At 46.6% G+C, this 17,725-nt stretch overlaps 1 protein-coding gene across 3 annotated transcripts in view; it reads right to left on the bottom strand.

Annotated features, from left to right (window-relative positions):
• RASAL2 (RAS protein activator like 2) overlaps nt 1-7,470 on the bottom strand; it is a 189,562-nt gene extending 182,092 nt beyond the window's left edge. For 2 of the 3 annotated variants that reach the window (XM_054210814.1, XM_054210815.1), the window contains exon 1: nt 7,205-7,469. In XM_054210814.1, the coding sequence (XP_054066789.1) occupies nt 7,205-7,370 (166 nt within the window). In that variant the 5' untranslated portion in view covers nt 7,371-7,469. Of the gene's footprint in view, nt 1-7,204 lie in introns of all 3 variants that reach the window. The other variant, XM_054210813.1, reaches the window with a different exon arrangement.
• Nucleotides 7,471-17,725: the final 10,255 nt, after the last annotated feature.

Below are 17,725 nucleotides of genomic sequence, written 5' to 3'. Positions count from 1 at the left end.
CATTCCCACACCTCCTTGGAAGCAAGGACTGAATACACACAATCCCCTCCCATCTCATAATACTCTACCGTGTAATCCTTCATCCACTTCCTAACGCATTTGCTGTTTTTCCATCTTTGCTGTTTCCTTTCTTCTCCGGTCCAGGCTACAAATTCCAAAGGGCAAGCAAAGCAGACTCTATCTGTAAAACACCAAGAGCATCTACAGTACCTTGTAAATAAAATGAATTTTCTTAACACAGAGGAAAACGGGGCATTTTCAATTAAACCACTAGTGTCCCAGAATGCAGACACAGCACTGCAGGAAGGGAAAAGGTGCCTGCAAGTTTTAATCAAGCCAGAAACTAACAGAGAAGCATATGCATTCTTATGCAAATCTACACCAGACACATTGCACATCTGCTGAAATGGGTGTCATTTTCCCACAGTTTGCAGAATTAATGTGTTTAACTAAGTGCCTGCCAGTGCTTGCAGTATAAGAGCTAATTTTTAATGGGGTATTCCCAGCTGTAAAAAAAAAAAAAAAATCCCTTTAGATAATAAGGGATCTAAATCCAGGACTTGGTTTTACATTTACTTAAGTGCAAAGACCCCCTTCACCTCCAAGAGCTCATTACTCGCACTACTCCAACTTGCTTTATAATTAAAATAATCCTGATTCTTAGAAAAGAGCCTTTCTACAGTTTTGTGACCTTTTGAAACTCCATTAAAGAGAATTAACAAATGTTATTCCCTCCTGATCACTTTTATAAAGGCTTTCTGAGATAGGGGAGTGTCAAAACACACAAAGGACTTTGGGAGACATTTACAAACCAAAACGCAGTAATTTTTCTTTTCACTTGGTTACTTTCCTTGCAGATACAAATTGTATTTCCATGATTACTATGTGCCTTCACAGAGGATTTTGAAAGAATTCAGAAGAGAACTTAACTCTGCGACCTTGGGGCTAAGAAGGCGTATATGCCAGAAAATGCTGAAATCTCAGCTATTTTTTATAAAAATCTATAAATATCAGTTGAAAGGAACCCATGATCTCATAGTAAGTCAATGGGTCACAGCTATGCTCCTCTTATCTTCCCTTTTTTTCCTATTGTTTAAAAATAGGAAGCAGCACCACATGAAAATGTTCGGCCAGAGATAAATCCTGTGACTGAAACACAGGAATCAGGAAACTGATGTTTTAAAATAATGTCATCCTCATTTTCCCCAACACACTCTAGTATTGTTGATGCCTCCAAATATTTAAGTGACTTAATAAATTAGTAACCTAGGCAACATTTGCAACAACACAGCCAGCTGAAAGAGCCCAGCTAAAAACTCCTAAAAAAAATAATCCATTTATGTATAAATTAACATCAACATTCCTTAAAAAGAGGAAGGGCAAACAGTTTTAACCTCAAAGGGCTAATTCTGCAATAAAGTTTGTGAGTAAAGCAACCAAGAAGAAAACAGGCTATACCCAGCGCTCAGCTGCACTCCAAATCACCACAATACACAAGAAAGCCAGCAGAGATTCAATAGCCGCGGTAGCACAGAGGACCCATAATTCACCCCCTACATGCTTGTATGAATTCCCTGCAGTCAAAGAGAGCTATCAGAAAAGCTGTCATACAGCAGGTATGAGCAGATCACCTGTAAAAGCACTTTAGTCAAATCTATTCCCCGCTGCTGGCTGGCAAGGGAAAGCGCTATCTCTGCCCACAGCACGCTTGTCCATTTTTAATCTGTAGCAAATGCCGTCACTTAAAACCTTGGTTTTGATTAAACTCTGTCTTTTATAATGGGGCACCAAATAGAAATCATTGTTATTTTTCATCTTAACAAAATGAAAAGAAAGCTTTATGCCTTCATTATTTAATGTTTGTAACTAATATGCTGCAGCAGTACCTGAAGGCCACGATAAGGTCAGATATCACTATAGTAGGCATTGTCCAAAAACACAGGAAATGACATTTCCCGGCCCAACAAGCTTTATCTTCTTTTGCACCAACTTTCTAAGCGAGTTAAAAATAAGTCTATTGATCAGAAGGGAAAGGAATGCTCCCGAACCTTCTCTACTTGCCAACACGAGACTGCCTACGGAGGCATGCCATGCAGCTCTTCAGCTCCCTTCCAGCTTCCCAAGGGTCTCATCCACACCTTCAGCTTATCTAACGTTAAGTCCTTCATAACAGCAAATGATTTCCTGCAACAAATTGCAGCTCCGTACACACTCATAAATACGGCAGTATACAAAATCTAGCCCAGCTATACTACCTGCATGCATCTCAAGAAGCCAAGGAAAACCCTCTACAGATGCAACAGCCGTCCCTCAACTATCAGATCGCTTCGCCGCTTCCATTTGCTATGAGGGTTTTTTTGTTTTTTGTCTTAAAATACACCCTTCCTACCTATCCCTTGTTATACAGCCTCCAGATTACTTTTTAATTGAGCTTCTGGAGACGAGCGATAAAGGTTCAGAAGTGGAGAGGACGCTATCCCCCAGCCTGTTTCAGGCAGCCTCAGGCGTCCTTCAGCAACTCCTGCACCACCGCAATGAAGATGCCGCCACCTGGTGGGATCTCCACCGGCTTGGGTGGAGGTCGGGGGGGACAGGCTGGACCCCGGCGAGGCGAGACCGACTCTGGGGGAGGCTCGTGTGTCACACTCACCATCCTCGCATGGACATCTCAGAAAAAGCTAGCCGGCAGCATGAGCAGGGCTGGAAGGAGAGGATTTGCTGACAAGATGCCATGCATTATGGCCTGTTGGTGCTCGTTCAAAAAGAAATAGTTTGGAAATGGATAATCTTTGCATTTTTAGGTACAACTGCAAGCAGAGGAAGAAGAGAAGAAAAGAAAAAAAGGAAAGAAAGAAAAAAAAAAAGAAAAAAGGTATCAAGCTACCTACCAAGCTATAGCAAGGCAGGCTCTACCCACAAAGCCGTAGTGCGGCAGGCTGTAAAGAACCAGAAAACCCTGGGAACAGATTTGGACTCACTGATATAAGAGTTGAGCAAGGTAGAAAACGGATTGCTGGAATGGGTAACTCACAGAAATTGGGCTTTTTGGACTGGATTTCACATGATTAGGAGTCACTTCTGTTCAGTGCTCAAGCTACAGCTATTTTTTAATCTCCACATGACAGTACATGCCTTACCGTGGCTTCAGCCCTGAGCATGAGCCTAATATTTTCTGAGGCCCAATACTTAAAAGCCTGGAACTCAGCTTTGAGGCAGCCAAGAGACGTTTCTGTCTGGTTGCACGGGGTCTAGGGCTTTTTCTGGAGTCAGAGCCAGCAAAGCTCTGTCTGTAGATCTGTCTGTATCCCTAAAAAAGGATGGAGCCCTTCAAGCTTGTGTTTGAAGAGCCTTCTCTTTCTGCCAGGAGAAGGGGGATGAGAGGGCTTATTCCGGCAGACTTCTCGCAGGATTACAGGAAAAGGTGATGAAAAAGTCCACAGCTGATCTGCGCTAGAGCTTGTACAACCACTGTCATCTTTTAGCACCATGGCTAAAAGAGAAAGACGTTTCCTAGTCCAGATAAGGCCCCAGAGCAGCAATGTCCATTTGCAGGATGAACATCCAAGAAAGAACAGCTTCTTCCCTGTACTATTTTCTACGTATTTCAGCAACTCCTATTTTGAAATTAATCATTTTAGCGCATGAGCATTTGCGGTGAGCTTAAAGCAGGCACACGAGAAACTAATTTGACAACCACCGGCTACCGAAGTGTAAAACGTGTTTAGATACAGACTGTAAGTCAGGCAAAATCCGATTCTGCCCCCATCACATGCAAAATTTAACACCAATGCTGATATGCTAGCTTTATAATTCTTTGCTGCAAAATGCATGGATGTTCAATCAGCCACACCAGGCAATAGAATTGCTCTGTTTTCACAGTTAGCACTGTGAATGCTGTAAATGCAGTTATTCCCCTGCCTCCTCCCCCCAAAATCTGTTTCAAAGAGCAGAGAAAAAGATCTTGAAACTCTGCTTTCGGAAGTCAGTTATCCCTTTTACAGAGGGGAAAAAAATATCATAGCATTAATTCAGGCAAGACAATCTCTTACCTCTTACCCATTACACACATGCCATGAGTCTGAAAGGAAGCCATCATCCAGAACACATGTTGATACATATTTTACAGAAACAATAGTTGTGTGTCAAAACTAGTTCTTGGAAACATCATGTAACAACATTCACATGATTTGTGTTTCACGAGCAATTACACCTATCACTCCAACAAGCAAATTTGCTGTTCCTGTTCACTATTCAAACATCAGATTAGAAGAAACTGCTTACATTACAAACACCTTCCTTCACTAAGGAAATTGTATTTCCATGGTTTGATAATGTCCTTGCTAATTCACTTAACTGGAAGCTGACAAACCTCCAGAACACAGAATGAAAAAGCTACACTTTAACTACTGCAGCTAACGCAGGAAATGCAAAAATACCCAGACTATGATTTAGATCTCATCGTGAAGTCAGACAAGACCTCAGTGTCACACTGAAATCACATCCCTGACATTGTAAAGTCCTACTGTATTCACATCACTGTCATACTGCTGGCAAGCCACAGAGACCAGTAATGATGGTACTTCACTACTTTGTTCTTTTCTCTTGTGCTTACAGATGAAGTTTTACAGGCCCTGCAACTGGACGAGCTCCCCTCATGCCAGTAATTACCTCCTTGGATAGAGACGAAATGGATGGCACACCACTGCAGAACAGAGAGGTACAGAAATAAGACAGTTATCTTTAAGTGTCTGCCGAACTCCTCTTCTTTAAAATAAGTGTTTCCACTACTTGAGACACTTTTCAGAGAGTCATTTGGAACAAGTCCCCAACACAGTGGTACACCTTCATAAAAACAGGTGGAAAAGAAATTTTATAACATCAAAAACCGCATTTCTTGCCATGCTAGAAAATGCTTCTCCGCTTTTCATATGCTAGATATTCCTTCCCTCCCCCAGCCATTCATGGCGAAATAATTAGTCTTAGTGTTCTCATTGTTTATCAGACAATACAGACAATAAGGCTAAGCTTTCTGCTCCTGTTTTCTTTCCCTGTGCTGCTGTGGTTCCTCAAACAACTGTGCAAGGCTTTACTTTTAATCCTATAAATAACACTTGTCACTCATAGGTTTGTAACCCATATTTAGTTGTGCACAAACATGGCACAGTTTCAGCTTGATTCATTGTCCACAAACTTCTCCAGATGTGCTCATGCAAGCAAAAAAAGGCTAATAAGCAGGAGGAAATAAACAAATACTAGCTAATCCGATTGCAATTTCGTAGGGAAGGAGAAAAGACACTACCACATCATATTCTTTATGAGGGAGAGAGATAATGAGTTGTTTTTAAACACAGACTAGGAATAATTAGTTATTGTCCTTGGGCTACAAGATGTATTTTTACATGCTTGAAGTCTATGCTGATTTTTATAGCCTGCGAGCTAGCTGCTCTGTCACAGGGATTTTTTTCACATTTATCTACATGTTAGTGTCAGGCTACAAACACATCACAACATATGACATGACTTTATCAACAAGCAATGTTTTTTGCTGTGGCTAATTTTGAAACCACATTCCTGCTTCCACTCATACAAGATATAACCTTGGGTAACAATCAGATAGGCTGGTGCCAGACATCCTCTTCTTAAGTACATTCTCATTTTACCTTTGGAAAGTATTCTAAACAAACAAACAATTTGAAGGCAATCTGCTTTATTGGGAGCTCCCCCTGACAACAGCAAGGAGATTTTTTTAGAAGGCTGCATTTTATAGTCTCGGCATTAGACTGAGAGTAACAAAAGAAAGCCACACAAGAAGCAGCAAGCTAGACATGGTGGAAACTACTAAAAATCCCAAACTTCTATTACAATTAATTGCACTAAGTATAACTTCGCTCATTGATGCGCCAGACAAAAAGCAGACAGACAACCTCATCCCACTGCACCAGCTTTTCAAGCTTCCAAAATAAACACAAAGGTCTTTGAACAGACTGTGCTCTCCAGAAAACCTGCAGCCTGATCTTCCTCATTTGATAAGTGCACAGGCTATTGCTGGTGGTACTCACAATAATTAACTGCCATCAGCCAAGAAAACCAGTAGAGTTCTTGGAGATAACTTATTTATATCATCTTTGTTTTTCAGGAATAATGCAGCCAGTAACAGTTAAATGATACGGGTAACAGAGAGCATTTGCTTCTAGTTTTACAGGCCAGGGAAAACCTGGAGAATCTCTTTGGGATTCTGGGCAGGGGTGGAAGAAGACAGGGGCAGCCAGCAGCCTGACATGATCTGAGGTAAAAAAGTACCAATAAAAGAAAGTGTTTTTACAGATTCTACATAATATTAGGCAACAGTAACATAGTAACTGCACATGCAAACACCATAACTGCTGCCTTTTCGAGGATGGACCAACAAATTTGTTACAGGAGGGAAAACAAGATACCGTCTGCAGTGATCTTCACTCTGCAACGTGGGAGTAATTATCGTTAGATTACCAAGACAAACAAGAGGAAAAGACAGGGAAAAGATAAAACACAATTTCCACTATTTAAGTGCCGATAGAGAGATTAAGCCTGACTGCTTTTCAGTTGGGACCCTAAACAAACCAAAGCCCGGTCACATAAATCAAGCTAGTTTTAAAAGGTTACATACCAGGGAGAGTTTGAGAAAGAAGGGGAAACAACACCGGGTCCTGTACGCGGCCCAGATTTTAACATCCTTTTTATAAATCAGAAAGGTGCCAATTTAACACGCATCAGTAAGATGGGACCCACCATATCAGCACCTCCCAGGCCTTCAGTATCTCATTAATACTAATCAGAGCCGGCGCTGGCAGGCGGCGGGAGCTCAGCCCTGCCCGCACTCGCATCCTGTACTTGACTCCCGGCGACACAAAAGGTTTCGACGGGGATCCCCGGCCTGATAACGCCGCGGGTGCCGGCTCCAGCATCTCAGCATCCCGGCTGGGGGGTACTGGCGGGGCTGCCAGGACGCGGGGTGCGGCTGAACCCGGCGCTCCAAAGGGGCGGGGGGATTAAGGAGACTCGGGGAATTGGGAGCTTCGGCAGCAGGAGGAAAAAAAAGGGGGAGGGAAAAAGTTAGGGCCGTGAAGTTTTCCGCCGCTTCCAACCTGCTGCCGGCAACGGGGCCCGGCCCGGCCCGGCCCGGCGCGGGGCCCGGTCCCGCCCCCCCCCCCCGGCGCCCCCTCACCGTAGACGCGGACCCAGCCCTGCTGCTGGCAGACCGACTCCAGCAGGACGCGGTCCAGCGCGCCGCCCGCCGCCGCCTCCAGCTCCTCCGAGCCCAGCTCCGGTTCCGCCAACGCCGCCTCCGCCGCCCAGGCCGCCGGCTCGCCCGCCGCGGGGGGCGCCTCCATGCTGAGGCGGGGGGGACGACTAGGCGCCGCCGGCCGCGCCGCGCCTCGCTTCGCTTCGCCTCAGTGCGCGCCGCGGCGCGGCTCCATCCCTCCCTCCCTTCCCCGCCCCCTGCGTCAGCGCGGGAGGAGGCGGTGGCCGCTGCCCGCCCGCTCCAGCACCCGGCGGCGGCGGCCCCGCCGCGCCCTCAGCGCCGGCGGCATCCCCGGCCAACAGGCGCGAGCAGTGGCGGGCCGAGCGCCCGGGGCAGGCGGTGGACGGCGGGGCTCGGCCAGGCCAGAGTAATCGCCCGCCGAGGCGGCGAGCCGGGACCCCCGCTCCCCGCCCCTGCCCTGAGGGAGAGGCGGGCGATGGCGGGCGGCGCTGCCGGCCCTTCGTCCCCTCAGGGGCGCGGGCAGCGCTCTCCCCAGGCGCCCCCGCTCGGGACCGCTTCCCCACGCGGGGCTTCTCGCCGTGGCCCCCGAGGGGTTTCAAAATGGCCCCCGAGGGGTTGCCTCTCAGGCCCGGCAGGCCGGCCCCGCCGCACGGCTTCAGCTGCCCGGCAGGAGCCAGCCCGCCAGGGGAGGCGGGAAAGGCGGCGGGAAGCGGAGTTTGTGGCTTGACAGAAGCATCCCCAAGAAGTAAAAATCGGGGGATAATCCCTGCTCGGGGGGTATATGGCACATGCATCTCACAGCTTGCCTTTCTCTGACCTGCTAGTAACAGCGCAGGAGTCTGAAAATGATGGGTTTAGACTCAAAAAGCAGTATAAGATGGGTTTTGTCAGTGTTCACGTTGTGCTTGGGAGCGTGCCTAGTTGAGAGCGTTAAATCTTTCATGCATTACACTGTCGCTCTCTCTCAGGTACATGGGAAGGAGACGTGCTGGAGAGAAAGGAGGGCAACTGGCTTGATTAAGTTTTAGGGGGTTTGTTTCCTGGATGCCTATTTACTGATCTCCCTGATTACACAAAGTTTTAATTTTTCCATCAAAGTTCTCATCGCTTGAGGTGCGTGTTCTTAAAAATCTAGAATAAAGTATCTGAATATAGCGTGCATCCCACAGTGTCTTTTAAATCACGGTATTGTATCTTCAGTTTTCAGGGAGGATGGGCAAAGGGGTTCAGCTTGCTTTGTGTTCCTTCCCTGTAATCTCTTGGTCTGAGTCCGTGCCTATCCATGATCAATAGAACTGGGTAGATTCATCCAACCATGTAGATTCAGCGATTATCTCCATGGTGCATAGAGGATTTAGCGAATCGGCCATCTCCTCAACATTTCTCACTGAAATCAAAAGCTTAGCACGGGCTGTTGTCTACAGGCTCATCTCTGTACACAACTTCTGCATTAGTACAAAGGGGCTAGCATTTTTTTCTTTATTGAAATAGTTGTTGAATTAGCGTGGACCTATAGCAGTTATACTGCCACAAAGCTGCTTTAAACTAGGTACAACTCCCCCACTTCCTAACTATGTCAACTTGTTTTATTTTGCACTACAACAGAATAAGAGGGTTCACACAGCGAGAAGAGCAATAACTTCCCTCTGAAAGGGCCATAACTCTCTAAGCTCTGCAGGTTGCGATCAGCTGCCCGAAACCAAAGGTTTGTCTTAGGAGTTCCCACAAGTTTCTCTTGGGAATGGAGGACTTGCAGAGTGACAGCGAATGATGTCCTCCTGAACCAACTGGATTGGAGTATCCTTATACCCTATGGTATAGTTGCGTCTGTGATGGAAGATGTATTAACTATTTCAATGGAGAAAAACAAGTCCTGCCAGCCCTATGATTAATTGATGAAACCTCGTTTCCTGCAGGTTTCTATCTCCTGCTTGACTGAGAGCTTGACCTGAATCTTGCCCTACAATTGGGTCATTCTCTACCCAGTTGGGAACCCTGTTTTCTGAAACGGGATGAGTTCGCATTGCAGTTTTTCCATTGTGTGGTGGGAATACGTGCCCTGCTGTGATTTCCAAGCTGAGTTCGAAAGCAAAGAAACCTCCTTCTTCAAAATGTTCAGTTGTTTTGTGATTGGCAGAACCAGTGTAGCCCAGTTTCCTACAGGTTCATGCCTCAGTGTAGATCGCCTGGTATCTAGCTGAGGGTGGACACGCTCGGCGGAGAGGCTTGTAGGATCGCCCTTTTTTACCTTGCTGCCAATTTTCATTATTCCTGCAGGGATTTAATTAGCTCTTGGACCTTTATCCTTCTGTTTGTTTTGTTTGAAACAGACCAGTGAGTTCGACACTTCTTGAGGTTGTAGGAGATGAGACACAGGATCAGGGAAAAGAGAGATCGTGTGAGCTTGATGGTGTCAGCTTCAATTGTCTGGGAAATAAAAATTTTAAAATTACCTTTATAACCAAGACGAGTTAAACCAGGCTGAAATCTGGTGAGGATTCATCCCTCCATCAGTGTGGCAGGCATGGGGTGATTCTGCACAGTGCTGCGCAGCCGAGACACCCAGTAACCTCTCCTGGCTCCTGCCCACCCCAAAACATGCTCTGTGTCATGGTTTCCAAAGGACTGGGAGCTGAGGGTGTGCGGGCTACTCCTTCCAGAGCAGACATCTGCATAAATTGCCATAATAATACCATAAAACAGTAGGAAAACCAATTTTTCCCTCCTACGTTCTCTCTACCTCTCTGCATTCCCACTGCTGCAGATAACAACATACATATTCTCCAGGCTTATCAATTAGTGGCCACAATCCAATAAACTCTTGGAGGTTCTCCCCTCCTGCTCACCCTGCAGCCCCCTTCTTGCCGTCAGCCTCCCAGAGACTTCTCCATCCCTCGCACAAGTACGGGGTCTTTACCTGCTGCTGCTGCAGGGAGCTTGCACAAAAAAGGGAAAAGGATCTGGCGTGTTGCGAGGGAAGGATGTGGCTGCTGAGCTACTGCCAAAAGGGGAATAGTGGAGTTTTAAAATGCTGCCACACAATCCTGGGACGACAATTACGCAGGAGCAGCGCAAGACACCAGCAACTGGTTCCCGTCAAGTGAGGACCAGTTGTATCTGCAAGTATGATCAAGCCATCCTAACAGCAAGGTCTGGAACGACTGGATAGTGAAGTTTCTCAAATTCACACAGTAGCAGAAAACAAAATCCATCCTCCCGCCTTTATTTGTGGGGTTTGGTGCAATGTGAACATTTGATAAAGAGCAGGGATGACTGAAATAGGAAGGCTGGTTTTGCAGGCGTGACAGTAGCAAAAATAGACGTATTTTATAAATAAAGATGTCCTGGAAATCAGAGAGTCCCGAGTATCATGCTCATCGGCTCAGCTGTTCTGGCTGGGGGTCTTCTCCGCCAGTAACGCACAGGGGATTTGTGCAGGCATAAATGCGCAGTAATATAAGCACATGCATGAAATTCCCTTCGTGTAAAACAGCCCCATTAGTTGATCTACTCGTGACTGTCACATTAACCCACAAGCTCTAGTTAAATTAGGGCTGGAGGTTTACTCCGAATAGGTTAAATCAAAGGGTTTGGAGAGAGCTGCATAGGTATTTCCATTAAGCCAAAGACTGTATGTGTTGTAGAAGAAATTGAACTACATCAGTCTGACTTGAGAAAATAAATCTTACAAGCTGACCTTCTTCCAGGAGAATGAACTTGCGTCTTCAGGAGCGAGCAAGTCTCACTTCAGTGATCTTATCTCAAAAAAAGGCGACAATAAAATGAGAAGAGATGTGAAGGAGGGTGGTAAGGATAGTGGAAGCGATGGGATAGATACCATATGAGGAGGAAAGACTAGAAAAATGAAGAGGCTCCAGTTTGGAAGAACAAAACCTTGGAGCAAGCAAAGACAGAGAAGTCTGAAGAGGTCAGAGAGGTCTGGTATGGACCTGGAATTATTTTTCCCTGTTTCTCGCAACACGAGAGTGAAGGAGCACGGAGAGAAATGTTCAGAAGCCGGGTCTAAAGCAGACAAAAGGAAGTACTTTTTCACACAACACATAATTACATTGTGGAACTTATTGCCACAGGATGTCACGGAGGCCAAAAGTATAAATGAATTCAAAAAAAAGGATTAGACAAATTCATGCAACCTCCGGCTCAGGAAGTCTCTCAACTGCTGATTACCGAGAGCCGGGAGGGTATGCCGGAGGAAGGATCACTTTATACTCTCCCTCTTCCGATATCCCTTCCTAAGCATCTGCAGCTGGCCACGGCCAGGCGCTGGTTATTGCCCAAAGTGCACGTTTATTCTTAGCCAGCCTGGCAATGCTTATATCCTCCTGGTAACTCCCTATGGATGGAGCCTTAGGGACCAGAGGCGTCTCCCGGCCAGATATGGGACTCACCCCTAATTTTGTTACCTCCAGCCCAACACAGTCCCAGCAAAGTCCATTGTGGCCACTCTTTGCTGAGTTAGGCTGATGTAATTGAAGCCAGATTGAGCCCTGAAACCTTCAGAGAGACTTTTCCGCTTTCCCTGCCCCTGGGATTAAGCACTGAAATCTCCGTGCTAAAACCCTCTTTGAACGGGGATGGCAGATAATGCGCAAACTGATTAAAAAAACCCCAGTGCTGGGGAAAGTTAAATATTAAAGAGCCAAGGCCCAGTTTTAACTGCTGCTGCCGTCCCTCCTTCATCTCATGCCAACTGCCTCCAGGATACATGTGCTGACACTGAATTTCTACCTCAAAAAAGCGGCTGCAGCATGGGCTTTAAACTCAGGCCCTTAATGCCAAGATAGGAAGCAGAAAAATAGAACAAAGGCAGCGAGGGGCTCCTCTGGCTCGCACCTACTCCGGTCATCCCCGATCCATCCCTGCAGCACCACGGGGAGGCTACCCCAGCACCCCCTGCCCCAGCAAGGCATTTTGCTCCTCTGGTGTTTCCTTTAACTTCCCAACATTAGTAGTCTAAAATGTTTTGCTGCCTGCATACCCCTGTTGTAACTAAACTATAATTCTCACTAGTGGAGAAGAGGGATTTCAGAGAAACATCTGGTCTCGTTTCATCAGGATAACAGCTCTGTCTCTATTTATACACACGCCAGGATCGTTGTAGCTCTCAGCTGTTCTTCGCTCGACATCTCCTTTCAAGCCGCCGTGTCCCACTCCGTTGGGGCAGGCAACGGGTCGAGGCCAGCCTGCTGCAACGTGAAACAGAAACCGGTCCTAAAAATGGGGACTTGTGAGAACTTGTCCTCTCAACACTTGGCGCTTGCTGTCTGCTGGGCTCATGACAATGTGCCTCCATGGACGGGGTTGCTCCTGTCCTTCCATCCTGGTGGAGAGAAAATGGGGAAAACCCGTCCGACTGGGAAAATAATAGCAATTTGCTCAGTAATCCCAGAGATTTTGCTAGTCAGGGATGAGGCCTGCAATGAGCCAGTCTCATCGGTCTGAATAAGCCAACCTCGGTAGTCATAATTTTCCTTTGAAATTCAGAGGAAAATTCAAACCATTGAGAAGAGACCGGCTGGCCCTGGCTTTTCTCTACAAGGTGTTAAGGAATAAGCTGTGACCCTGCAGAGACACGGGAGGGTCAGAGACTCCGCTTGGGAAGGTGGCATGTCCTACTTAATTCACTGCGGTGGGAAAAATCCGCTCTGCTGCCTCCGCTCCAGCGCTCACAAGACATCACATCGCATTCGGCGTGTTTAAAAACCCCTCAAGTCAAACAGCTGAGTACCTGGAAAATTACCAGACCACACGTTCAGAAGCGCAAGTCGCTGTATAAAATGAACACTCATCTCCGGAATGATGATGGTGCGTAGGTCGGCATTAATCGTCTCGAGAAAGTCTACCCCACTGCCCTGCTTTTCCCTCAAATGGGCTGTTCCTCTCCTCCCATCCCAATCCACTTCTAGCCCTGCATGCCCCTGGAACATGGCTATTTTAGCATCACTTCCTCTCCCCACTTCAGGAGATCTGGACTGTTTATTAATTATTTTCTGATACACAGCTACGAAAGCAGGAGCCACTCGGAGACACAGATTTTTGTAACCCAAATGAGACCAGCGTTTTCAGATGCTACTATTGATTGTGCTGAGGTTGCAAACTCCCTGGAGCAGGATTGAATTTCACCCTGCATTTGTACCGTCTGATGGGATCCTGCCCCTTCAATATACTACTTCAAAACACTATTCTCAGCATTGACCTGAGGTTGCGTAGATCAATATTTGTTTACTCAGCTCAGGTCTAATTTTCATGCCTGCTTGGTAATCCAAGTCCGCCTGAATGCAACAGAAAGGGCCACTCCTGCCTATTGCATGAACCAGGCGGAAACGTGCACCCTTCCTGAAACATCACCCTTTAGGAGCAACTCTTGAGAAGGAAAATGTGACTTCGTCTTGGGAGAACATGGTCCAAATATAAATCCTGGTGATTCTGTGGATGCTTTGGGGTGGAGACGTGACCATTTGAGCCCTTGTGAACTCTTCACTTCCATGACTCTTCTGTTTGGGAAACATTTATTTATTTTTTCTCATTTAGGATGTTTCTCATGTCCCTTCGCAGCATGCTGAGTACCTTTGCAAAATGTGTAAAAAATGCACCAAACCGGCCAATTTCTGTCCAATTGCTGAGAAATGTTCTCTCACCCTGAGCAAAACTACAGAAAGGAGACTAAGGGAGCAGTCTGAGATAACAGCACCTTATCCTGCCAACAGGATGCTCTTACAGTGAAATCCGTCTTCATCCCATCCCATCCCCTTTATGAAAAGCGAATGTGAAGGCATGCACAGCACTGCACATCTTTTTTTCTGCTCACGTGGGATTTGGGGAGGAGGGGAGTGAAGAAAATCTGGTGCTGGAATACCAAGTTCTGATTTTGGATATCTTTTCTTTGAGCCTTGGGGTGTGAGGATTGGACACGAAGCTCGAGGAATGGCTGGACGTGGCCAGACCTGAAGTCTGATCAAAGGCACTTACAAGTTGGTGCAGGGCCCTTGTTAAAGAAGGTGGAGGTTCCTCTCTGTCTGCTGGAGATGCTCAAATCCTCTGCTCTGCCAACACGTCCCCTCGCCTTGCAGGTCAGGAATATCCAGACGCAAAAAATCCTTCAGCTTGTCAAAAGCAGTCATCTGGCTTTAAAGCCCGAGTGACTTTTTTTTTTTTTTTAATTTCTCTTTTTAATACTGGCTGCCTGTCTGCTGCTGCCCTTACTTTAAAACAAAAAATAACCAGCCTCCAGCAACCTTCAGAACAGATCTGTAAAACTCTTCAACTGACTCTAACAAGCAAAGGCAAGACTGTGACAGACCTGCCAGCTTTCTCTTCGTGGATTGGATCATCTTCAGGGAGTGCAGGGCTGGCATCTAAAAATGTAGCCTTTGAACTGGTCCTTTTTTTTTTTTTGTGATAAAGCTGGTCCCTGGGACACTGGGGAGATGACGACAGCAGATGCTGTGATGACTCAGTGCAGAGGAGGCTGTGGGATGGACGTGGGGTCAGTGAAAGGGTACATTTACTGGACTGTGCTCGGACAAAATGGTTTGGGTTTTATCTTTGAGCAAGAAATGAGGCCGACAAGGAAGGAATGATTTCTTTGTCCCTGTTTTTCGTGTTAGACTCCAGGTTAGATGACTTGGCTTAAACTTTGAGGAAAAGAATAATCACTAGATTTATCTACATCTCGAGGAACACAGACTTCTTTCTCTGGGCTGCCTATATTATTAATTTATCCAGCTTCCCTCTCCTGTATTTTTGTTCTGTGTTGCCCAAACAGATGGGTTCCCTTCCTTTGCTATTGTGAGTGGAGACAGATGCAAATAAATAGGCACTTGTGCTCTGTTGTGTGGTTACCTAGAGAGGCTGTTGTTTGCAAACAAAGGCTGTAGCAGGACACAAATAACCTCATTTGGTGTAGCCTGGAGATGCACTTCATCAAAAATACTGCTGTGGGGTCCCCCATGCTGCCCTTCAGTGTTTATCATTGGAGCCGAGTGTGGCGGTGGTGGCAGCATCCGCCAAAGCAGAACTGATCAAGAGCGCTGTAAGATGCTGACATTTCAGAATAAAGGAGGAGCAAAATGTACAAGCTCTCTTCCTCTCCCCTCCCAGTTCTCTAACCTATTGTTTCTTTAGATATCTGAATAAATAAAGGTGAAAACACTGCTCCGGAGCACAAGGCAGCCATTTCGTAACAGCTCACGTATAGGAAAATACAAGGTCCAGCTTTCTCCCCTGTCCTGTGAGCAGACCCAGAGGGTTGATACACGTTACCTTGCACCACAAACAGTAGCTGCTTGTGGTTTTACAGGGGCTGGATGCCAGCTGGGGGAATTTCCTGGTGGGCCACATGGAAGCAGCGGCTGTGGCTGCCAGCTCTGAAAGCCAAGTCCAGCCCTGCCTCCCACAGGGCGGGCACCTGCAAAGCTGCTGGGATGGAGAAGCATCTCTGCCTTTTACCTGTGAACTTCCTGGGAGCAGAGCCTGCCCCATAGGGTTGATGGCCATTGTGGGTCCTCGTCCAGGACTAGGCATCGTGATAACACGAATAAGATACCAACGTAGCTGTTGTAGACTCAGTCCCTGTTAAAAATGCAGAGATCATTAAAACTACATGCCCATGCTTGTCTTGGCTCAAGCTGCATTTAAAATAAAATGTAGGATTCCCAGAGTTGGTTCGTACAAACAAAACTGAGTCTCAGAGCAAGAATTGCCCTGTGGTGGAAAATAGCTGTGTGGTGCTGCTCACAGCAGCCCTTCAGCCCAAAGAGTGCAACCGGGGTTTAGGTTTGCAAGGAGGAGATTTGGGACACTGGAGTGGTCCAGAGACAGACTGAAAAGCCTAAAAATGTCTCAGGCACTTCAGAAGAAACACCTGAACAAAAAATCCCTCCACTGAACACAAGGTTATAACCACATGACAATAACAACAGCCACAACCAGAGCAACGATGGGAGCTTGGCTTTTCTGAGCAGTGTTCTCTTCTGAGGAGAGGGTCCAGGCTTCCTTGGTTACCACATGAGCCTCAGTTCTCAATCCCTCTGCCTTTGTTTTGCCTGCCAGAGTCTCTGCGAGGATTTTGGCCCTCTCTTCCACTAGGTGTTAGTACTTGGGTATTTATTTTAAGAGATGGGCAGCAATATCCCTCCAGGAGTCATACCTGGAGTCATACCTGCTGCTCTTGTGTGGCATTTGGGGCATTAGATGTTCCACCTCAGTCATTTAAAAGTGTCCCAGGAGAAAAATACTGCCATTTCCTTTCTGCTTTTCCAGGAATAAAGCATACATTTGGAGCGCAGATGACAACAGTGCCACCCGTACGGGGGGGAGAGACTCCTGAAGGTGTTGAGCAGACAGGAGCAACGCTCAGTGGCTGCAGCACAGGGAGAAGGCAAGCGGTGTGGGATGGTACCATTTTTACAGTCCCTATTCTGCTCTTAATTACAAGCTTAAGTGATGGCTAATAAAGATGATCCAAAACAAATAAATTGAGCTGCTGCTCTAATTAAGAGGCTTTTGCTGCATGCAATGAGCCAGACCCATCTGTGTCATAGTTCAGCCGAAGCCAGGAGGGTTCCACGAGGGATTCATTTGAATTGCATCTGAACTGCTTCAAGGAGGAAAATGCAGCACTGACCATCTTGTTTCCTACACTGCTAGCCAAGAAACATTGGTCCGTTCCCCAGATAGTCATCCTGGGCAGAGGCAGAGTCATTCACATACATTTCAGTGGATTGTATCTGCCTTTACAGCAAGTACATTAATACAAGATCTTCCATTGCTTACGGGAGGGAAGCTTTAAGCTGTTGGGAAGCAGCGATTGTTTTTCTGGGCAGATAATACTACACCAATAACACGTCATGGCTGTGCCCCTGTTTTTTAACCAGCCCCGTACAGCAGAGACAAGAAGCAATTACTACTGGATGTATGCTTATTTGATGGATGAAATTAGCTGACAGACTCCCCTTGGCAAATGGCAGCAAAAGGCTTTTTTAAGGCATCCATTTCATCTCGCAGGTAGGGGCTGATGCCTGAGAAGGGCAGATGCGAAGGACAGCATGCACGGAGAGGCCGTGACTGCCCTGCAGATATACAGCTTTAATTTCAGGAGCCTGAACTCCCAAACCGCAGCTAACATTCCCGCAAGCCTCCACTCTCCAGACGTGCCATGCCCAGTCATCTCTGCAGGTACAGTCCAAAATATTTAGGGCTCCCTGTGCACAAACACAAATTTTTGCCTGAGAAATACTGAGCATCTGGGAGCTACATAGGGTATTTTTCCTCCCTCCTTTGTATTTTCCGTGGAAGAGCGTAGTCTCAGCACCGTATCTTCTATGACCACAGCTGATATTTTAAAATCCTCTTGCCTCAGAACATGGTCCTTTTGCAGGACTCCAATCCAGGTTGTACATGACATCATCGAGGAACGACTGAGGCAGCTGGGTTTGTTTAGCCTGGAGAAGAGGAGGCTGA

Source organism: Rissa tridactyla, chromosome 8 (genome assembly GCF_028500815.1).
Source record: "Rissa tridactyla isolate bRisTri1 chromosome 8, bRisTri1.patW.cur.20221130, whole genome shotgun sequence".
Classification (NCBI taxonomy): Eukaryota; Metazoa; Chordata; class Aves; order Charadriiformes; family Laridae; genus Rissa; species Rissa tridactyla.
The sequence above is the reverse complement of the archived record's forward strand: the minus strand, read 5'-3'. Positions and strand labels throughout refer to the sequence as shown.